A 24,766-nucleotide genomic window follows, 5' to 3' on the forward strand; every position below is an offset into this window, starting at 1 on the left:
TGAATGAAAGACGTACTTTTTCTATAGAATCCCCACACCACCCTCCATATGAATCAAATTTCCGGGCAACTACAGAAACACATCAAATACGTCCCTAATTATGACGTGAAATTCACATTACATATACAGACAGGGAGATGAGGGAAGGGGGATAGACAGATCCACTCCCTACAATCATATGAAAACCAACCATGCCAAAGCTTTCATATATACAGAAAACAATATGCACGTACGCAATAAAATGGACAACAAAAATTACTCCCCCAAACCCAAGAAGAAAACATACAAAATTCACGTACCCCTTGTGGTCCTCTTACCCCACCACTTTTTCTTCGACTTCTCGACATTTGAGTCCCCAAGCTTGTGAAGCGTGGCCTTGGTCTCTCTTAGCCGAACTTTATAATCCTTCTTCCAACCCTCAAACCGAAGCTTTAGTTTCCTCAGCTCATCTTCAGGGTTAAGTGAGGCCTCAGAGTGCCCTGACTTTACCTCAACTATGAACCCTGCATCATCATTGAAGACTTGTGCCCTTTGATCAAACTCCTTGGCCATGCGGCCAACCACAACAGTGGCCTCTGATGGCCGTCCTACTGTAGGCTTGCTGGGTGTGCCACCTATGTAGTCTGGTGTCCTTGTGCCAATTGAGGTGGATTCCTCCGAGTCATAAGAGTGGGCAAGGGGTGATGCATCGAGCCTTACGGCATCATCGGCGGCAAGGCTCCTCTTGGCTGCTGCAAGGCTCATCTGCTCAATGAAAATAATGACATAGAGCATTTGTTAAGGTGAATAATGTTCACCCGTAATAGTGTGTATGTGTGTGTGTGTGTGTGTGAGAGAGAGAGAGAGAGAGACTTCCCAGAGCCTTTGCTAAACATCTAAATGCTTGTTTCTGTTACACAAAATGAAAATCCCGATACCCACAAAGACAATGAAGGGTATGCCACATCTGAGTGATATGAGGTACATCACAAGAATATCCACGATTCATTCCTGATGCTGGATATTTGGGATCAACTATATTTTGCAATTACAGGCATGCTGGGACTGTTAATCATTCACCACCATCATCAATAACAGGTACAACTGCCGTGGTGTACCTTCTAATACACCATGGTAAAAACTTAAAAGAATCTCAAACAATTCCAAGTGGTCTGGTAAATTTTGAAGTGGGTGTGGTTTGTATAAGGTCGCAGCTTTTAAACAACCAAATTAAGGTGCAACTCCAAACTTTGCCATGAGATGCAATTTTGGTGTAACAAATTCTTGGGATGGTGCGAGAATCTATTTTTATCTCTAATCATAAAATTTTAAACTCCAAAAATGGTGTAAATTAAGTAGATCAATAAACACATGAAAATAGACGATCCAGGTAATGTTTTACATGATGTACTATTTTTATGACTTGAAATCTCTTTTTTCTTCATATATATACATCTCGATGTTGAGATGATCAATGTTTTGGTAACATCAAAACAACATTTTTAAAGGATTTTAGAGGTGCACCTTAATCCTACATTTTAAGGTGTCAACCTTATATAAACTTTATCCAATTTTGAAATCTCTCATCTTTTGGTCATTTTATCATAGTTGCGGGAATCTTGGGGGTAAGGCCAAGGTCCCACCTTAGGAACTCGGATCTTAGAGGCAGCTGGGCTTAGAGGAATAGGGACCTCGCTCCTTATAAAATGGGATCTCGGTCTACATACTTGTAAGATCCCTCCAAGGAGAGGAACTATACTATTAATTAAACATTGCTCCCCTCCTTAGTATTATAGATTTATTTCTTTAGAATGAGTTAAATTGTGGTGTATACATCGTGGTATACTAGAATTACGGTATTTAAAAACTATAGTTTAATATCATAGTAAGTCAATTTATGATATTATTAAATTGTATCATTCTAGTAAATTGGAGTACTATAACTACGACATTGGTAATAAGCTAAGGTGTATGATAATGGATCAAGCAGGCATTGGCTCGACGCTAATTTTATCATATGCTATTAACTGATCTCGTTTTATGTATAGTTGAGCTTAGATCCTTTCAAGTCAAAACCTCGATACCAGTGACATGGGATCTCACTCCCAGGTATCCTAGGATCTTGTTCCTTAACTTGTTGAATGTACGAACGTGGATCCTAAACCAAGGGAGCTTCCACCCTGTAGCAGTTATGTATTTCCCGAACCGAACCCGCTCCTACCTCAAACAACTATGCATTTTATTTTAATAATGTAAAACATCATGTTACCATTCATAAAAAGTGAAACATCATGTTGCACCTCATAGTAACAGGCAAGCTATTGGGGGCCTTGCCACCTGTTTCACCAAAAGACCCAGTTGTCACCAGGCATAAGTGCTGTTATTGTGACTGGAGAAAAGGAATTATTGGGGAGGGCCTTGAAAGTGGCAGTTCGGCCTTTCACAAAAAGACAAGGGATATAGGTCGTTTAACAATATAAGCATCTTTGCAGGTCTAAAATCACGGACATACTTGGAACAAATTAATAGTAATAAAAGATGAAAACTCTTACTCGACAGCTTGGTCAGCAACCAGAAAGCTAATAACTATCAAACGACTTCTCAAAGAAATGTATTTTGATCATTTTCCAAAATCCAGGATAAGCTTCTCTTAAAATTAAGGGCATTTTGGTCAACCTTACCATTCAACAACTTCCATATTCCAGAAACAATACTTTTGCCACCAATACACAAACACAAAGGAGAAACTGATTTGGCCAAAAATGCGCAGGCAGAAAATATGTTTTTGAAATTTGAATTTCCAACTCAAAAAAAGATATTTTTACTAGGCAAAAGAAAGAAGAAGCCCAAAAGCAGCAGAAACAATCAAATTTTAATAAATCTAGTGGCTAGAAAGAAGAGCCCAGAATTGGAAGCAACATCTGAATTTTTTTTTATTTTTGTTTTTTTATTTTTTATCTCTACAGAAGTATTTTTAGTATAGATTTTTAGTAATAGTTTTAGTCGTCCCATCCATCTCTCCCTTGATAACAGATTTAGTTTTTATTGGATATAAAGGAGCGGGGTCCATGTCTTCATTTTGAAACCAAGAATCAACTTCTTCTAAATTATCTTCTTCAATTTTCCAAAAAGGAAAGCCGCAAATTAGAAAAAACAGTGGCCCATAACAAGAAGAAACATCAGAACCATATTGCGGAGAAGAAAAGCTGGATATTCAGGAAAATTGGAGAAGAATGAGTTATAGCTAGGTCACCTGCAATGATGTCATCTGCTTCTGCCAAGTCTCCTCCATGGACCTCATTCTTGTCTCATATTCAGACCATCTCTTCTCATATTGCTGCAGCTGCTGGTTCAGCACTAAATTATCTTCTTCTTTGTTTCGAAGTGCAGCCTCAGCCTTCAAAATCCTCCTCTGGAGCTCAGCTAGGGCAGATGGCTTCACAGACACCGAATCCTGCTCACCACACGGTACACTCTTTATATGTTAGACTGGAACCCAAGGCCAAGGCATGTATATTGTGAAATAGGAGAAAAAAACAGGGATCATTACTGTATTTGTAAAAAGCTAGAGACAATGTATGTACTTCATGTAGAAGTTTCTTATCATGAACACTTTCTTGGACTTGTAATTACACACACATTTCGCACCCTCAAGATTAGGAGTTTCACATAAATGGTCCTTTTTCGAACTGATATGTTCAACTATACATGAAATTTGTACATACACGTACATATGCAATAGATTTTCAAGCAAACAGGCATGGTTTGAAGGACATTTGGTGTGGTACCAGCCAGGTTTCCCAGCCTTGAGACCTAGCTCCATTGTGAAGTTCGTAATTCGTATCTCAAAAGGGATTCGAAAGTCGATGAGTTTTGTCAGGGGCCATTTTGGGCAGGCTAACTTCACCAGAAAAAGAGGGGGCGATATTGAAAGTGACACATTGAAGGTCTCAAATTGGGATCATTTTCAGAAAGGTCTCAGTCAAGTCTTTGCAAAGTAGAATCCTTAATCACTTGCAGGGTGGGAACTTAAGATAACTAAAATATCAGGTATGGACTATGGAGTATTAAGGTCTAGTCAAGGTGCTTACATTTGAATGGCAACCAAAGGGAAAAAAACAGAAGAAGAAGAAGAAGAAGAAAAAGGAGAGTTAAATACTGTTATTGAACTTGTGAATTACATGGAGAGAGGATGACGATATTGTCGATCACCTTTCGTTGCATTAGTCATATGTCAGGTGTATCTTTTCCTTTTGGATTTTTTACTACTCTATGAGTCAAGCCTTCCAGAAAAGTGACATTTTCAAGAAGATTTTCTATCCCAGTAGTCTTTTGGGGAATTTGGAAAGAGAGAAATATAAACTTTGAAAGCATTTACACAAGTAGTGAAGCGGTTGAAGGATGGACCAGGGATTCAATGATTTCATGACGACAAATTCCTAGAGTGTAACAGATGATCAAGGTGGATGATTTTCAATCCTACAATAGTTGTATTCAATCTCTATCAATAGATAAATGCTCCAAATCCTTATACTCAAATGTACAAATTTTCACACGTTGATGCCAATAAATGGTGTGGAAACATTTAAGAAGAAAAAGTTACATACCACAAACTGTAACTCCAAGCAGCCAAAGAATTTAGAGATCACAGCACACTAATTTTAGGATACAGCAATATATATTTTTAACCTCAAAATTTCACCACTGAAAAGCTAAAAAAATAGGAAGGAAGCCTATCTTACAAGTAAAAACTAGAGTACGTAAAAGTACCTTCTTTTCCAGGATCCTTTTAGGCGCCTGCAGTTGGCCATCTGCATGCTGAACATTTGCTTCTCCAAACTCCCGCATAATAGTATAATCTCTTCTAGCCAACCAACCACGAACGACTATAAAAATATAAAGGTACAAGTTGTTATCCAGCTTCATCCAATATATAAGCAGACAGATTTCTTTCACCAAAAAAAAAGAACAAAAGAAATTACATGATTGTACAAATATTGTAGCCCTCAAACCGTCATTATATCGTTTCCTTGTGATCCATCGTTTTATTTGTCTTTGTATGGCAATAACTGCTCGATGTCTCCTTATAAGAAGCTCAAATTCTTTTCTTGCTCTCTCACCCCTGACATCTGTAGAGGCACAGTGCCCATGGGAAGAAAAAAGTCAATATATTGGAATCAAGAGACTAGAGACAATCCCCTCCCCCCCCCCCCCCCCCCCCAAATTCTGTATGACTTTAATGACACTTTGCAGCACTTTTCATAATCAGGGTCCAGAAATAGAGCAGACAAAATGTGTTGTGAAAGCCTTCCATAACTAGTATATAAAAAAAATCACTTTTTGTCAGGATTAGTGCTCCATCCAAGCACACCTTAAAAGTTACTGCCTAATTATAATTAATAATAATATCCAGGCATTTTATAATAAAACAAATGGCCCAAATTGGCATTTGAAATGCAAACAAATCTTGGTTAGGAACCTAGCAGAGTTTTTTAAGGAAGAAATAAACAAATAGTAAACTGCTTATCCAAAAACAGAGAAAAAAAAAGAAAGAAAGCAAATAGGAACATTCAAGTAAAAGGTACAGAATGAATTACATGATTGGAGAAAAGCTACTCCGTTCTTGAGTTCTTGGAAATGACGGCGGGCTTGGCGACCACGAAAGCATTTTTGCACCCCAAGGATGCCTTGCAAAGTTCGGTTTCTTGTATCTTCCAGTGCACCAATCTAGAAAACATCCACAGATCACACATTTAGCAGACCAACGAATAGACAAATCTGAAGCTTCCCATTGAAAGGAAACCACACAGAAAAAAGAATATTTTTTCTTCTTTGGTGGTAATAGATGTAAAACTACCAAATGCATCACCATTTCTCCCTCATTTCTCCACGATGTTACATATTCCTCATGTTTATGGTGGCATTCTTCTAAATTGGCACCTTATGTTCTTGAATTCAAAACCAAAAATTTATTTCTCAAAAGGAGTGTATGTATGAGTAAAGCGTTACCAACCAATAGAGCATAGCTTCAGAAAAGTGTAAATGAAAATACATGGCATAAGACGCAACTGAAGATGGGGAAAACAAAACATACTGGAAGTACATAAACAAAGAGGGTTTACCTGGCCTGTTCGGAAAAAGAGCTTCGTATAACCAACTTGATACATATCAGGTAGTATGTTGAACTGCTGAAGAATAGCAACCGAGACACTAAGTGGATCTTGAGAAGTAACATTCTCCGACAGGAGAAATCCATACCTACAGGAAAGATCCAAATGAATCTAGCAAAACTCTATAATGATTTGACATAAAATAAGATTCATTTGATCAGATATTAAAAAATAATAGAAAAAACTAAAAAGCATGAGATACTAAACTGAATTATTTACCTTCTTGCAAAGTGATGATGAGTCATTCTAGTAGGATAACCAGACCTTGATATCCTAACAACCTCTAGGACGCCACAACATCGAAGCTGCTGCAAGACGAGATCCTTCTCATAGGCACCAGGAAGCTGCTTACTATTTGGTTTTATACAGCGAATAAAGTGGGGTGTGGTATTCTCCAATCGTTGCATCAATTTAAACAGTTGACCCTAGAAGACATTTGCAGACACTCAGTTGCAAACTTCATTATGAGCATATTACAACTTAAAAAATATGTATTATGAGCTCAAATAGATAGTGTAAAGAATATACAAATACATAGGTGTATGTCATGAACCACTTTCTATAGGCAACACTAGGATCTTCCTAGCAGATGTTAAAACTCAAAGCAAATTTCACATGCTTCCAATAACAGAATTGTTGTCGAAAGTAACATGAATGGTATATTCATTACTATACAGTAACTTGTGCATTTCAAGACAAATTATCATTGCATGTCAGCCATATGAAGTTCTGCAACTCAACCCTTAAATTTCATATTTGAATCATCCAACTTCACTGTGAGAATATGAGGAATGAAAAAAAGAAGGCAAGATCAACATACACTACTAAATAATTTAAACTAATAAGTTTATCATAGGTTCAAATATATCACTAAAATAGGTAAAATTTAAGAATGCAGTTTCCTCAAGCTTCAGGAATCACATAACATTTCAGTAGCCATACCTTAAACTTTGTCCCAACACTTTGCTTCTGGGAATCAGCCCCGCCATGCCTCCATAGAGGACTAACTAGCTTCTGGGAGTGATTAAGCATGGTAGAGGCAAACTTCTGAGGTAGTTGGCAATTGCAGGATGAGAGAAGTTGGATAGAATCACAGTGTAGCAAATCCCGGTTCTTCTCCAGGAAGCCAGTTGTGTCATACAAAACCTGTTGGAATCCCACACCAATCTGACTAGAATGCAATAGAAAGAGCTTTGACTTGAATATTCAATAATTTAGCAAAACCAACCTCTCCAGCATAGTGACAAACACAGAAAGCCCTGCCCCTTTCTCCTTTGAAACAAGGATTAGAATTCAAGTGCTGCCTAAGCTTATTTGCAAAAGTTAGGTCGGTACCATTGGGAAAAGTTGACTCCTCATCCAACAAAGACAATAACCCTAAAGGTTTCTGCGAGACACAAGAATAATAGAAGAGATGTAAGCCTTGTAAATAATGGCACCTCACATACAGAAAGTGTCACACAAAAATGTGAGCATATACTTTACCCAAAAGTAAATATCCTAAATCAATTCACGGAATAAGACGTGATATAAATAAGACGCCCACTAATAGGAATATATACAAAATGACTACATACTCCCATTTCCATTTTGATTAGTCTAGCTGGTAATTTTTTAAGGTTGAATAATTCTAATACCTTCTCAAATAGATTCAGGCATTCTTGGTTGTCCTCAAAATCAACTTTTGTCCAATCTATTCCATCTTGTGTATACTCCTGCAACAAATTATTCATGAGAAGTTCGATATATTTCTCCAACCATAAAAAAAAATACTGACAAGCTAATACTAAAATATTAATAATTTCTGAAACTGAGAGTAATTGTGTTTAGCAACAGATAATGACATAACCCATTTGGAAATTGGAATTGACAAGGATTTCATTTACTACCCAATAATGACATATCTAAATAAGGTAATGAGATACTTGATAAAAGATGCTCTGTTTACATTCTGGATTCAGGACCAGTTGAATACCCTGGGGTAAAGAAAGCCTAGGGACTCCATTGTATCTTAAGTTCTCAAACATGCTCAAATGGTAAAAATTGTCTTCAGAGGGCATCCTAGAGGATTTATCTATCTGCTTGGAAAGTCTAAACTCCAATTAGAATAGCACCACTAGAATATTTTTTTTTATCGATAAGTAAAACAGCTTAACTAGTTATCACAAAACATACTAAACTCTATTGGACTTCACATTTCCTTCCACTATTTAAAAATTTGCCAAGTTGACTGAGTACTTGCCCGAGTGGACTTGCTCAGCAACACAGCAAGTCTCTTGAGTTTGTCTTGTTTTTTTTTTTTTTTTCTTTTCTTCTATTAGTTCTATGCTAAATGTGAAATTAGCGTTAAGAGACTCTTATCACTAAAAAACATGGATCAAGTTTGCATGCAATACACCTTTCTTTCTTCGTGCCACTCAGCCACTTTTCTCATGTAAAAGGAGCTCACAAAAAAGAAACAACATTCAGATAAGCACAACATACAAAAAGGTACTCAGCAACAACCAATAAAAAATTGGCCATTCAGTCCAGGATTCTAACACAATGATTCAACTACTTAAGAAATATTGTCCTACATTTTATTTCGCAGAATAATTCCACAAATTTGGGTTTTACATGATTCCACCATACATGATAAAGGACTTCTGCTATAAAAAAACCAATATCCAGATTCAAAAGAAAAATCCATGGAAATTTCACTATCTTGGTATCTGCAAATCCTAAAGTCATACCTCTTGTTCGAGCTTGAATAAATGCCGATTGAAATGCTGTTGTAGCCTCTCATTTGCATAATTTATACAGAATTGCTCAAAGCTATTTTTCTGAAAAGCACAACCAATAATTAGGTAACAGTGAAAATCTACAAATAATTTTAATTGGACAAATCTTCAACATGTGTTAGTAGAAATCATGCATACATGAAAAGATTCAAATCCATAGATGTCCAGTATGCTTATGGACCTCCCAGTACGCCGCTTTCCCACTTCAAGTGACTTGTTAATTTGTTCTACAAGCCAGTCAAACAAGCTAGCATATATTGATTTTGCCAATGCATCCCTCGTGTCAATGGCCTAGGGTAAAATGGAACAAAAACAACTTTAGTGGAGCTTCAACAATTAGAAAAGAGAAATAAACAACAGAAAATATTATAATAAATTTTATAACCTGTGATAATGTTAGCTTTTGAACAATATTATCATTGCCTGCTCGAATTTTACGGGTGGACAATACTAGCTTGAGATCTTCAGCACTGCAACCCATCAATGTCGCTGCATTATTTATCCCTGTAACCAAAAAACATTTCAACATGGTGAGTCCGAATATTGGTAAATTTACATGATTGAACTCCCACAATAAAAATATGGTAGTTTTACATGCCTGAACTCCAACGATAACAATCCAGATTACCAATACATCATCAATAAAATCTATCGAGTCAGTAACAATTAGTTAGTTTGTTTCTCAAGATCTGCATAAATAAGAACTTTTTTCTTTCTACATTGTCTATATAGTTCCAGTAAAAATGGGGGCATATGAGATGGTTTGGAAATGCAGGATTTAGAGATTTGGTACTTTCTGCGGGAATTTCATACGATGTAATGGTTATTATTCTTATTTCCACAAATATACAGTATTTGTGAATAGTAAATTGCATATAGTCAATTCTTGCAAACAAAAAGAAATGTGAACGATAAATAGATGGCCCTAACAATAGGTCCTTCATAATGCTTGAATATTGGTATTAATTAAACTTCCTGCCACATACAACATGATGAATAAAGAGGTTTCAATAAAGAGGATTGCCATTGAAATTATCAGTTACTGACCTTTCCTTTGAGAAAATCAAAGAAATCCCATAAACATATGCAAACAAGATAATTTGGCATGACAATTTCACAAAATAGAAACATCAATACCTTCATTGGTAACAAAATCTACATGATTTTCATTGTCAATCACTTTAAAAGAAACATTCCCCAGCCATAGAACTGCTGCAAGCATTGAAAACACATTATCCTGGTCTTCTTTACATATTTGAACAGTGTTCAAGGCTTCCTGGTCAGAGAAATGCAAGCACATAAATGCTTATGTAATAAATATGTAAAGCACAGACCTAAAACGTTTTTAGAATATAATCTTCATTCTTTCATAGGACATTTTCTAGCTTACTGTTAGCATGCGAAACCTCTGTGCATCATCAACCTCGTCAATTGTCAAGCAGTCACTTTGACGCAAGTACTCATAATCACTTGCCAACTTCAAGTTCAACCGCTCTGCAAGGGAAAACAGAGTTACCTCGATAAATGTTAAATACAACCACAATTATTCTTACAATAGACGGAGAAAGTAAATCTTGCCACTGATTTGAGAAAACAGATTCCCAACTGATCAAAAACAAATCAGTAAGAGGCCAACCTTGAATACCTTTAGGTTGAATAAACTCACAAAACAAAACTATCACTACATATTAAAAAAAAAAAATCTAGAAACACAAGGAAGCTATCTAGTATCTAGGGAAGCACCTTATGTCATTTTCTACTCTTTTTTTAACCCAATTTACAGTGTCTAAAATTGAGAAAATGAAAATACTGCCTAGACACAATGTGTACCTTGACGTCAAGAACCTTTTTTAAAGTCAGTCTGTAAACATATTAATTAAGGGTATCTATTGGAAGAAATATGCCGACCACATCATAAATAAATCAGATTTATAGAAAACTTTGCTAAAGAAATGAAAATATGTGAACTTTATATAGGGTTCTTTATAACTGATAATGAGAGTAATTAGGTTACATAAATATATTCAAAAGTTTGATAGTTATGTCACCCAACATAAAAAAATTAAAATTCAACCGCGAAAGCTGCATTATCCTTGTAAAATTTACTGAATCTCAAAATCTCAATCATCATCATCGTCTGAGCCTTATACCAACTATTTGGGTTCGGCTACATGAATCCTGCTTCGCCATTCCACTCTATCAAGGGTCGTACCCTCAGTCAGACCATAAGTTACCATATCTTTTCTCAGTTCCTCCATCCATCCCTGCCCTTTTAGAACCTTTAACTTGAGCCAAATCACCCCTCATAACTGGTGTTGTTCTAGGTCAACGTTGCACACGACCATACTACCTAAGTCAACTTTTTATTGCCTATTGGAGCTACCCTAAGTCCCTCAAATGTATTCATTCAAATTCTATCATTCCTTGTTTTTCCATTCATCCATCTCAACATCATCATCTCAATTACAGTCATTCTATAGATAAGTTGTTTCTTGACTGCCAACATTCCATCCCATAGCATGGCGGGTCTTATAGTCATCCTATAGAACTTCCCGACGATCGCATAAGACTCCAAAAGCTCATCTCCATTTCGTCCATCAACTCTACTTCTTAAACACCATCATCCTCAATCACTCCTTTCTCATGGATTATTGACCCAAGATATCGAAAATAATCTCTTTCGGGTACTTTTTGGTCATTAATCATAACCAATTCCTCATTTCTGCTCTTATTATTACTAAATTTGCATTCCATATATTTTATCTTAGTATGGCTAATTTTAAAATCTTTATATTCTAAAGCATCCCGCCAAAGTTCCGCTCCATGACAAAATCTCAATAAGGAAATTTTTTAAATGCATAAACAAGTCTTTTCCATTAACCAATATCTCCCACCCATTTTATTTCTTAAATAAAACATCACATTATTGATTTATAACATCTCCAATACCATGAGACTCACAATTTATTTAACTAAACATAAAATAGAAACAACAAGAAGCATACAAAATTAAATGCTAGATGAACACACATTCACAAAACAGACAATTCTTATGAAGGATACTTAAAACAATAACTTTCACATATCAATAAAATGATAACGCTAAACACGACAAAACAAGAATGAAAAAAGCATCCTAAATATCAATTTGCAATCCATTAAGAATGCCACTATTGACTCTGAGTCAAATGTTTTCATCTTGACAATTAGCATAAAATCTTATCTAAAATCACAGGGCCAAACACATTACAATCGAAGACTCATTTAACTAATCCAATTAATAAACCAATCAAGTCTCATCACACTTTATAGTACACTTCCTTTACTTTCCTAATAAGCAATAGCATCTAAAACAACAAGATACAATATCTGCATAGAATTCCTCGTTATCAAGAAAGTCACTTATCCCATAAATCCACCAAACAAGGCATCTCTTTTTAGGAACAAGCTATACTTTTGTAGCATATAATATTTTTTCAATATATATATATATATGGGGTTTTCTACCATTTACACCCATAAAAATCCTTTGTGTGACATATAGAAGGGGTGAACTTTAATTGCCCCTCTTTTTCCTCTTATCTTTAGACCAAGTGCCATTTTATAAAAATTCAACCACCTGCTTTAGGCATTTAACATGTGCTAAAAATCAATTTCCCAAAATCCAATATTTATGGAAAATCGAAAATCAAAACTACACAATACATAATATAAATAAATGAAATGACAAGGGGGTCCCCTCATGGGGTTGACGTCACCCCCATGCCATCTCCACATGGGGAGACATGGGGCCCCATGGGGTTAGCACCTGGACACGCATTGGCCATTTGGGTGTCCCTTGTAGGTCCCAGGGGGCTATCCTTAATTGTCATTACTTCAAAATAATTATGGGAAACAAATTTCCTTGCCCAGAAAAAATTTCATAAATCCATAAAAATCATGTTAATAATTTTTCATCAAAATAAAACATTTTGGTATTTATTAAAAACATTTACAAGGGAAATTAGGATCCTCAGAGTCGAATTATAAAACAAAGCACTCCATTCAACTAGACCCGGAATCCAAAGCCACCTTCCCAGAATGACCCAACAAATTCATGACCCACGGTGTATAATCAGGGGCTCATGATATTAGCCTATCAAAGTCAAACCGATGTTCGACTCTAAATACCTAAGTTTAAGCGGATTTCAGATGCACCCCCTAGAGGACATGCACACAAGGTGTGGGAGTTTCTCTCTTCACACGTGTGCATAACTCTATCCACTGGATCCCTGAAAGAGCGGCTTCCCATGCATTACGACTGTATATGCACATGCTATGAGAAGGTTTGTAGTTGTCAAGGATTTAGGCCAATGCCCTCTACTGGCCCTTTCCTGTACAAAACTTCTAATCATGAAGCTCATACATACATTCTAATGTCCTGGCCCATCACTCAGTCATGAGGCACAAACATACCAATCGACTCTAACTTAGAGGTAACCCTCAACCCTCTCGGTACCTCCCATATATAAAACCTCCACATGACCTAATTGGTTCCATGACTCTTGGTCCAAGTGCGCCAAGATTCTAAAGTTATGTCACTCTCATACTCCCATTGAAGTCAAGAGCCATTGAAAATAAAGGAATTTAGGACCTTAAAAGGACATAATTCCAATAAGAACAACTATTTCAAGCAAAAAACATGAAAACAACTAAATAAGAAGCCGATAATCATAATATGGACTTATAGACTCATAAAAAGAGTACAAACTTATACTCTGCAAGTCTCCAAAACTCTACACTACAGATTTTATGATCCCATAGCCCTTAAAAAGTTAAAAAGTTTGTTACAATTACAATATTACAAACAAAGTGCATATTATACTCAAATATCAAAGCAATTTACTCATTAATCATCATCTTCTCCAGCTTCATTGTCATCTAATTACTCCTAAATATTCTTTAGTTCATTTATGTATTAAAGAAAAATAAAAGCAAATGAAAACAAAAAAAAACGAAGAAACAATTTTTACACACAAAGCAGGAGAAGAATGCACATACGATACAATCTTAGCAAAAAGCCAAAACCAAACAAGATTAAACTTATTCACGCAAACCATGGATAAGAATACAAGAAACAACCATAAACACGACAAAAAATTATTTCTTACGAAAACCCTAAATACTATTTTTTTTCTATTTTTTCCAAGAAGAAAACAAACTATCAAAAAAGGGGTGAACTAAGCTTAAGGCACCAAATATGGGTGCTTTGATGGCCGGATTCCCATTTGAAGATCGCCAAAATTTCGCCCAATTTTTTGTATTCTTTCAGGTATCATATATATAGGGATTGTATACAATGAGACCATTTACCTTTGATACAAGGAGTCACAATTACTTATAACCATCCGATGCGAAATCTGATAGCTCGAGTTTGTAACAAAGTTCGAGAAATTTTCTTTTGAAGTTTGAGCATGGTCAATGAAATAAATGCAACGATCCAATTTCACATCCATGGTCACGATTAATTGTGACCACCTCATACCAAAGGTAAATGGCCTCATTGTATATTTTTTCATATATATTTACATATATGAATATATATATATATATATATATATATATATATATATATATATATATATATATATATACGTGGGTTATTCTAGAATACACCATACTAATGATGAACTTAGAATTTAGTACTCCAAATTTTTTTACATCAAATGCCCTTACAAATAAAAAAAGTATATTAGCAATGGCTTACCTGAAAAGTATATTAGCAATGGTATAGTTGTAATTTTAACTTAACTTTTTAAAGTCCAATCATCATTTTAAATTTGAAATTGAGTTTTGGAGGGATTTTAAAAAGACCAAATATCCTTTCCAAAGCATATGAAATATTTATGGTAAAAAGTCATTTTTGACTATGTAAGGGTATTGTCTGGTAAATAAATTTGGAGTAGTAAATACTAGGTTCACCATTAGTGTGGGGTATTCTAAAATAACCTATATCTATATATATATATCTATATATATATATATATATATATATATATATATAGAGAGAGAGAGAGAGAGACAAATGATCTCTCTCAAAACAATATATTTTACCCCCACAACCCCAAATGATGTACATTATGCAAATGCCCCTAAAGAAATTTAAAAGAACAAAAAAAAAAAAAATGGCCTTTTAAAAAAAAAAGGCTTTCTAGTAATTTTGCAACCTCATTGGGACCAGCTGGTTTGGTTCTGGACCAGTGGACTGGCTGACCCAAACATTGGACAGGCCATTCCACAAGTTCATGACCAATTCAATGGACCAGCTGGTCCTGAGGAACTGAGCGGACTAGGAAAAAGCACATGTCCGGTCTTTCCCATCAATGAATATTCTACTAAAAATTAATCACCATAAAAAATGGACAGATCACTATATAAAACGAGGAATATAAGAAACACCTGGACATCTCGAGCTTGACATTTAAAGTTCGGCAAAAGCATAGATATTCACGAAAGATTATGTAAAGAAATCACACAAGTGAATTTATCTCCCATTCTGGCCATAACGATGTAACAAAAGAATCATATCATATGTAAAGATGACAATAAGCACATAACATACCTCTAAGTGAAGGAGGAGCTCCAGCACAAAGTTGATAAAAGATATGGTATGACCTTTCTCCCTTTGCCCTTTGAACCACTCTTGACTGCACAGAAATATGCATAAATAATTTTAGGAAAATAAAGACATTGACAAACAAATCTGTGGCGGGATGTGAGAGTGAAAATACCTTCTCCAGCAAAACTATCCAACAAGCAAGCGGTAATTTGAACATTGCAGAAACAAAAGAGAATCAAAAGTCAGAATCCATATGAATAAGTAGGCATTGTAATTGAAAAAGAGAAACCATAGCGCTTTGCAATAACTATAGATTTCAGTTTCATGGTGATATTCTCCTTACATGTCTGGATTTTGGCACCACATATCTTTCCAGTATTACCGAAATGTATTTCTATCAGCTTTCCCTATAAAGCACCAGAGATTTGTATCAGATGGATCTGAATGTAAAAGTTACCAACATAATCATCCACATGGTAAATTCTGGATTAGTTGATCAAGTAAACAGCATAACACTGAAACGAATCACAAGGAAACATTCAATATATTGAGAACACAAAAGCATGATGCAAATGACAGAAAATATCTCCCAACTACCCATGAAGATTATACATGTCCAAATGAAAGACCGACATAAACCAATAATATGACAACTGACAATACTAAGGAAAATCTCCTATAAAAATCAAAAGTAAATAAAATTACATGTTCGATTGAAAGATAGTGTGGTCATCACAAAATATTAAAGATGATAGATGGTAAAATATTTTCACAAAAAGGAAAGGAAGAGAATTACAAATCTACTAGAGTTGTCATTTCTTGATGTTTTTGCATTGCCAAAAGCTTCCAGGATTTCATTTGTCTGCAGGACTTCATATTCTATTCCACTGCCTCCTCCCAATGCTGCCAAATATTGCATGGCAATCTTTGCTGTTTCTGTTTTCCCAGCACCACTTTCACCACTGTAGTGAGATATAAAGTGTTACAAGATCGATAACGCCAACTTTTTGAAGATTACCAATATCATTTCTCAAGACCATTGGTTCCTATATACACAATGTGCCCAGAGCATGGTCTAGGGAAAGCTTTCTCTATGCAACTACGCATAGGAAATTAATATATGCCACTCTCTCCCAGCTGTCCGATCTGAATGGATGGTTGGGATACCCTTAGCCATAATGTCACAAGTGAACCCCTGAAGGTTTGACCTAGATCTGATGCCTCAAAGTACTTTTTTTTTTTTAATGCATATCATATGAACATGAAATTTGGTGCATGTCATTAGCTCAATGGGGCGCACCTAAAACAATAGTAAAAATATTTCCAAAAATTAAAATGACCAAACTGCTCCTAAAACTTTCAGGGGCATTTTGGTCATGTTATTTTACCGGAAATATTTTTTTACACTTTTTATATGTGCGAATTTATGAGAGCATTGGATGCCCCAAATTTAGTGTCAATCTGATTTGTATTGAAAAAATTAAAATAGTGTTTAGGCGTGACATTGTGATTGGGGCTATCTCAGCTGTCCATTCAAATCGGATGGCTGTGAGACAGGTGGCATATATGAATCCCCTATACCCAGTAGCAAATTGAAAGCTTTCGCATAGAAAAAGACCAAAAACACTCTTTCATACAGTATAACAAAAAGTAAAGAAAAAAGGTAAAAGTTTGCCAATATACACATGCAAACCTCCTAACAGGACAGTGTAACAAGATAGAAAGAGTAAGGCAAAAGACGAAGCATATATTTTGAAAACGAACCAAAAGTGGAAGATGCTTCAAAATTTCTTTTATCAAAAAAGTAAAACCAAATCCAATACTCTTGCACATGATCTAATCATAGACATTCATCATAAAAAACTAAATCAGATACTTCAAAATCAAAGCAAAAATAGTGAACTGAATTGCTTTGACTCACCTTATTATAATCGATTGATTCACTTCATCTGCAGAAGTCATTGCAAAAGACTGTCAATGCTTGAGGAAAAACATCGGACATGCTTATTCAATAAACACCGATTCTCCAAAAAAAATTCTGAATTACTATTTCAAAATTGAAAATTACAAAACAAAACAATTGCACCAAGGTCAAAATTAAATTTTCAGACAAATTTACTATCACAGTCACCTCTCATCATTTCATTAAAAGCAGTATCTGCAATGGCGTAGACATGTGGATCATCCATAAGTTTCCGCCGATAGGATCCAATAAATTTATTGCCATAAAAAGGCACCTCTTTGAAAGGGTTGATTGCAACCAAAACTGGACCTGCCTTAGTCTGCATAAGAAACAGTAAACTCATAGCTCTTAAGCAAGAGAAATGGGAAATCTTTTTAAGCTGGAAATGAAAGAGACTTACATAAATCATGTCCTTAGAATATCTATACTGCAGATTGTGAAGAACTGATGGTTCATTTAAGTAGCTGAGCTGTATAAGGTCATCCACACCCTCAAGGATATCGGGGTTTGCAGGCAGCACATTGTCCGTCTGCACCTTCACTACCTAAATTTGAAACAGAAGGTAAACAACAGGAACAGTTAACATAACCCAACCAACCACATCGACATACGCACATGCACACTCATATGCACACAGCCACAGATATACATGCATATACACATACATATGTCTATACTGTATGTATTTATGTGCATGTATATTCATATAGTCAAGACTCGACAGTTAAACTTTACCCTTCCATCTGAAAGCAATACAACAGCATCTTCCCCTGAAATCGACTGTATCTTTCCAGACTCCCATTGGCCATCAGGAAGTTGGCACCAAACTCGAAGCTTCTGAAATTTCAAGAAATAGGTTCAACTCAAACAAAGAGATCAATAAAAAAGAGACATTCAAATAAAACAAAGATAGGATCCCAAAAGTGGATAAATAAGGGTAATCAAATGACAACATCCATTAACGGACCACATAAGCTCCAAGACCCATAAAAGGGGCGTATCAGGAAGGTACCTAAAGCACCCACACATGATGAATAATATCAGAATAATACTTGAACCTACTAATTTTCCAAATGACCGATTACCCTGTTTCTGTGTTTAAAGTAACAGGCAAGCATGTTTCCAACCAGGGGTAAACTGTACCCGTCTTGATATTTCAAGATTCTACATTTCCTTCAGGATATAAGAAACTGTTCCAGGTATTGTTCTGATATATTCCCAAACAAATGAGAAACACAATAGAAGTCATAAGAATAACCTTTCAGAGAGAAATGAATCCATAAGTGATAATGCTTCAAGGTCAAGAGGCTAAGATATAGCAGCCTCTTCAATGGTAGTAGCTGCGAACATGGAAGTCTGGCAATCATGGCATTTGAGGATGTTGTTTGAACCAGCATTAGGCTAAAACATCCATAACCAAAATTGTTTTGGAAAATAAAGTTCTAGAAAAATTGAGGAAATATTACTGCATGAGAAATGAAATTGATCAGATGAGAGACAGGCAGGTAGTCCTTTATCCTGCCCTCTTTTTTGATAGCTAGCTTCCATCATGCCCCAAGAGAGACCAATAAAATTGCGAACGATTTGGAAAAAGAGAGGTTGGCCAGAGCAGGGATGACCTTTGGGAATCTCATTCCCACTGCAGTATTTGCCATGCAAAAGTTATTTGATTTGTACCTCTTTATGTACTTTGTGTTTAAAGGATTTACCATAATGCAAATGTTCCTTTTACATTACTTTTTGAATATCTTAATTATTATAGAGTGAATATCCCCTTTCCATTGGAGCAGTGAGAGAGAGTTGATTAGACACATAATTGATAAATAGATATACCTCATGAGGAGAAAGTTGGACAATGCTTAATTATTTTCCAAAAAAAACAAAAGATAAATGTTTACACTTGTGCACATGCATAGGAAGCTGCTGCAGAAGCAAACATAGGAATCTGCTGCGGATGCAAATAGATTCAAATCCAAACAAGACAGGTTAAATATGGTAACTATAACATTTAATATATTATAAGCATGTACTAATCTTTGAGGCCCATCCCTGTTAGCCCTGAGCACGGACCTAATCCACAAGATGGGATGAGCCAAATACACAGGAGACCAAGTGAATGGGCTGGGCCTGGTACTTAAAGACCGCTCCCTTATTAGGAATATTTTGTGCCAAACAACCACATTCTCTAAATAGCTTTATACACATAATTACAAGGGAAAATTATAAAGATCCCCCCAAATTCAACTTTCTAGACGTCCTACCCCGAAAACTTTTTGTATCCCACCCTAAACTCCATTATTATTTTTTTTTATATTTACCCCCCAAATCAAAAAGTCAATAATTTAGGACAAAAATACCCTTACTTTTGCTCTTCTCCCACTTTTGGAGTAACGTGACTCTCTCTCTACCCACACTCTCTCTCTCTCTCAAAGTAAAAACCCATATCCTCTCTTTCCCTCTTTTTCTCATTTTGTCTCTTTAAAAACCTATATCATCTCTCCCTCTCTCTCTCTCGCTCTCTCTCTCTCTCTCTCTCTAGTAATGCAATCCAACACATAGGGTGCCAGACAGAAATTTTTTTGCAGTCCAGCACAAAAAAGTGCCAGACCACAAAAAAAAATTGGGTCCAGCACTTAACTTAAATCTACCCTGTTCGGCACACTGGACATTGGACCGCATTACAAGCCACGTTACTGGAACTCAATGCGGTCCGACACCCTATGTGCCAGACCGCATTACCGCGAATAAGAGAGAGAGAATGAGAGAGGATAGGTTTTTACTTTGGGGGAGAGAGAGAGAGTGTGTGTGTCGGTAGAGAGAGAGTCGCGTGACTCCAAATAAAAGAGAATAAATAAAGTAAGGGCACTCTTGTCTTAAACCCATTTACTTTTTGATTTGGGGGGTAAATATAAAGAAAAATAGTAATGGGGTTTATGGTGGGATACAAAAAGTTTTGGAGAGTCGGATGTTTAGAAAGTTGAATTTGGGGGGTATCTAGAATTTTCCCTAATTACCAAACGTTTGGAGAATTTGGAAGAACAAAAGAAAAGATTGTCCCGAGGTTCATTAGCACTAAAATAGGACACAGTTAGCCTAATGGCAATTATGTGCGAAATTTTGGTCGTAAAAAAGGGCCAAACTCCTCTTAGATCTAATAAAAGAGGCATGATTTCACTTTACTTGCACATTTTGGCCCTAGGGTATATTCCGCCACATCCTCAACCACCCTACCCTACAAAAATCAAGGACCTGGGTGCAGAGGACAAAATTATCATCATCATCCAAGCCTTATCCCAATTATTTGAAGTCGACTACATGAATCTTGTTCCTCCGTTCTTCTCTAGCAAAAACCTTGTTTAAACCGGGTGAAGCCACAAGACAGAAACCCATCTTTTTAGGTTTTTCTTCACAAGAATTTAACAACCTGTGCCAACAACTACACATAGAAGTGTCAAAGCTGAAAGGTTTGACCTTCGCACTGTCTTGCAGGCTATTCAATGTTTACTTTTTGTGTAAGAAACACTAAGCTCTCATCCACTTGATTTAGGATTTAAAAATAAGCATGTCATGCTCTGGACCTTTCCTCATGCATAATTCTAAATCTAGTGATATTATAAGAGCACGTGCTAGAGTAGTAACTACATCTGACATGCACATTCTTTGTTATAAATTGCCCATTGGTATTTGAATGTTATCACTAAAAACACAAGTTGTTGGTGTTTAAGAGAATGTAGCACCTCACAAGCTACATTGCATGGAGAGGGGCATATGTCTCAGTGTCTGACACCTGTACAGGTTATCAAATTCCTCATGCTATGAGGAAGAGGATTTGGTGACACAGCTATATTATGAAGAGACAATCAAATCCAAATGTTTTACTAGTATTCCATTTCATAATGTGGAGCAAGAGATAATCAGTAATACCATAATTTACTCAATTTGCAGATATTTTGGAAGTTTCATAGACATTTTAAAAGTTCAATTTGCCCAATCAGAAAAAAAGAGAAGATCGAGTCTCTAAAATGATGCAATCATGGTTAACAAACAAGCAGAAGAATCCAAAAGAATATAAAACTAGCACGTGTGTTGATACGTGTATGACAAGGTTATGGCACCCAAATGGAAGAATACTTGTAACACAGCTCACAAGAAAGTACTTGTTCAAGTAAGATGGCAAATGACCAACTGTGCAGATAGAATAAGCAGTAAATGATTAAATAAAAAAAAGGAATGAAAATAAGTATTCTTATGGGTCTCAACCAGCTAAGGAAGGTGATGATGTACAAAAAATAGATAATGGCTTCCCCACCTGGTAATGTAAAATCAAATGATGTTCTCAGTAAGAAATGAATTAAGACCACGGGGAAGCAGAGATCTAGGGAGAAGGAAATATAGGTAACGGAGGCTTCATAAGAGCATACCTAGTCACTCATATAACACCCCAGGGCAACACCAAGACACTTGCATTTTCACATTTTTAACTCTGAAAACTATTGATAATTTAAGAAATGGACAAGGAGGTATACAAGAAAATTGAATTACAATATGGAAAGAATCCTGAGCACAAGTTAGATTTTTTTATTTAATTTTCCTTCGCGTTGGTTCATATTATGGTTCCTTTATAAATACTACTCTTGTGCAAATTATTTCAAGTGTTTACTTTGCAATTGACAGGGTAGATCATAGTAAGCAAAATTTTAAAGAGCAGCGCAACAGATACTTCTGAAAAATACAGATGCTAAATAGCTAACTGTTTTGAGAGATTCTGGCAGCCACAACTATTTCAAGAAAGAACAAACCACAGGGAGTTCGATAAATGCAATTAATGAATTCTAGTAAACTGGCTTGCACCTTACAGTGTCCACACTTACACCTAATCCAGCACATGGATCAACAATTGGAAAGCCTGGGCTGGTTTTGGTAAAAACTTGGTTTGGTAGCAATGGATTGAGGACAGAATACCTATTGTACACAATGACCCGCATTCATACATAGCTATCATGCCCTTCATTGTTCAATATTAACCAGTGGAAGAAAATTTTACATTTTCAAATATAGTACAGCTAATTTCATGTGTCAATCTGTATAATTTATTCACTGTATTCAACCCATAGTCTGACAGGAATTGCAAATTTTAGCCATTTTCCTTTACAAACATTAAATAATAACAAACTTTATCCTATATATGGTCCAATATCTGACACTTTGATTGTTGCAGACGTTGCTCCACCGCAAATCTCATAAACAGCATTCTAGCAGTTCCTTAGCCTGTACAGATCTAATACTAACTTTCATCACAAGCCAACCCAGATTAATCATCTGAAAGCATTTTAGGATAAATGCTTCAAGAGACTGTCACTGAGAAAATATCTATATGATGGTGTATAGATGGATAAAAACTTAAAAATTAGCACGAGTATCCCACTGCAAAAATAAAAATAGTCACCCAAATTTGGATTTGTAAGCAAATTTTCTACTAACAGCTACAGCCGCTAAAAATCACAAACACAGGTAAGTATGCAAATATCAATGACAGACCTTTACTTCCAAAGGAATTCTTTTAGTTTTGTGAAACTATTTATCAATCAAAGAATGGAATAGTCTCCTCAATGTTGACAAATCATCATCATCATGATAACAATAATAACAATATAAGGAAACCCTTTACCTTCTTAAGAACAAAACCATCTTCACCATTCCACCTGAATTCCTTAGGCACTGACGAGGCGAGAGGCTCGCTAGTCTCCTCCAACTCATCACTCTCAACCAACCTCTCAATCGACTTCCACCTCTCTCTGTTCCTAATATATGGCGATTCAACAGTTCCCTGTTCAATCAAACTATTATCAATTTTACCCTTGGGCTCGCTCTCCACCTCATCTCCATTACTCAATTTACTTGGCAAAACCAAATCCGAAACCTTTTCTCTCTCTTCGCTTCTGAGCTTCTTAGCACTAGAAATATCTTTAACTGCATCACAAGGAAGGTAATCTGGGGCATCTGCAATTTTGAAATTAATAGGTAAAGACCTTCTTGTTTGAATTGAAGAGGGCAATCTAGCTTTTGAGGTGGGTCTAACAGGCAAAGCAGGCGGTGTATCTTTGGACCTCTCATCCCTTTTCTTAATGGAGTCAAGCATCTCTTCTAAGGAGCTCCTGGTACCAGAACAGGGCACCATTGTCGAAACCATACTTAACCGAAATTCAAAAATTCCTTACAAAAGCTCTAGCTTCTTCAATTCATCATGCATCATCTCATACCGAATAAACCAAAGCTACATAAATAATTGTTTCATATATCTTCAATCTACACCCTTATATCCTCGGTACAAAATGGATGAGCTAAAGTTGAGAACCCCCCATCTATAATCATGGACTTCTTCTGCATGATTTGAAACACACATTCAAATTTTCTCCCAGACTCGTCCAAAATCATAATTTACCGAATATTAATTTACACAGTATCACTACAGGAAACTATTAATCAGTATATAAATTGACAAAAATTCTACACAAAAATCATCCATTAAAAGGTCCTTGATTGACAATCCGCCATTACCATTTCCATGGAAAAAATGATTCAAATATAATATCTTAGTCTCTCTCCAGCTTTTTGGAATTCCCCCAAATATTTCCAACCGTAAAAGGCGAAAATGCTAGCCTCGAATACAGAGATAACAACATGTCGCCATTAAATAGGCAGAGAAAGCTTATTTCACCACAAACAAAGAGAGAATGAGCATTTCAAGTCCAGTCCAAATCCCGCATTGCCTCATGTATGAGAAAAAATCAAACCATTAAAAAGTAATAGTGAAACCAGAGGATCAAATAAGACAGATTCAGGGTTATATTCGCCATTAAAGCCGAGTGAAGGTCGTTTTCATTGGGATTTCTGCCACAAAAACCCTAATTGGATCCCAGCCGACGATTAAGGAGTTCAAAAATTCACCTTCAAACCCCAAATTTTCACCTTGGTTTTTGCTATTATTCTGCACATGGGATCTGGAAAAACCATAGTTTGATGGGAAAAGTTAAGGACCCCAACGGCTTTAAAAATTATTTTGTTCTTACAGTTCAACATGGAAAGTGACCGCAAATAAAGAACCCTTCTTCGGGACAGAATTTCATACAAGGCCTCTCAATTCAAATTTTAACTTCTTAAGGAAAAAGTTTATATAAGGGAGAGGCTCTAAGATTTTACTAGTAGAGGTTGTTTTGATGCTCAAATATCCTCAAATTGATGATCTCGACCTCGAGGTATTTGAAAATAAAGGAAA

General features: G+C 35.9%; 1 protein-coding gene across 2 annotated transcripts; it reads right to left on the bottom strand.

Annotated features, from left to right (window-relative positions):
• On the bottom strand, window positions 1–24,560 carry LOC18431605 (myosin-1). Of its 2 annotated transcripts, XM_020665536.2 has the most exons (25): window positions 24,049–24,513; window positions 23,159–23,871; window positions 18,226–18,327; window positions 17,891–18,034; window positions 17,659–17,809; window positions 17,449–17,476; window positions 16,324–16,489; window positions 15,871–15,934; window positions 15,700–15,713; window positions 15,531–15,615; window positions 10,320–10,423; window positions 10,067–10,205; window positions 9,315–9,433; window positions 9,068–9,220; window positions 8,882–8,971; window positions 7,787–7,864; window positions 7,378–7,536; window positions 7,092–7,295; window positions 6,369–6,574; window positions 6,102–6,237; window positions 5,577–5,706; window positions 4,962–5,108; window positions 4,750–4,865; window positions 3,233–3,433; window positions 1–744 (listed from the first exon to the last, which is right to left on the bottom strand). In XM_020665536.2, exons 2-25 carry the CDS (start codon window positions 23,678–23,680, stop codon window positions 292–294), a joined length of 3,711 nt encoding a protein of 1,236 aa, XP_020521195.2. In that variant the 5' UTR covers window positions 23,681–23,871; window positions 24,049–24,513; the 3' UTR covers window positions 1–291. The 2 variants fall into 2 exon arrangements, with proteins under 2 accessions (XP_020521195.2, XP_006841789.3); XM_006841726.4 differs by having other exon boundaries at window positions 23,159–24,560.
• Window positions 24,561–24,766: the final 206 nt, after the last annotated feature.

The sequence above is a fragment of the Amborella trichopoda genome, chromosome 2 (assembly GCF_054954075.1).
Source record: "Amborella trichopoda isolate Santa Cruz 75 chromosome 2, AtrichopodaSantaCruz75HAP2 v2.0, whole genome shotgun sequence".
In the NCBI taxonomy this organism is placed as follows: Eukaryota; Viridiplantae; Streptophyta; class Magnoliopsida; order Amborellales; family Amborellaceae; genus Amborella; species Amborella trichopoda.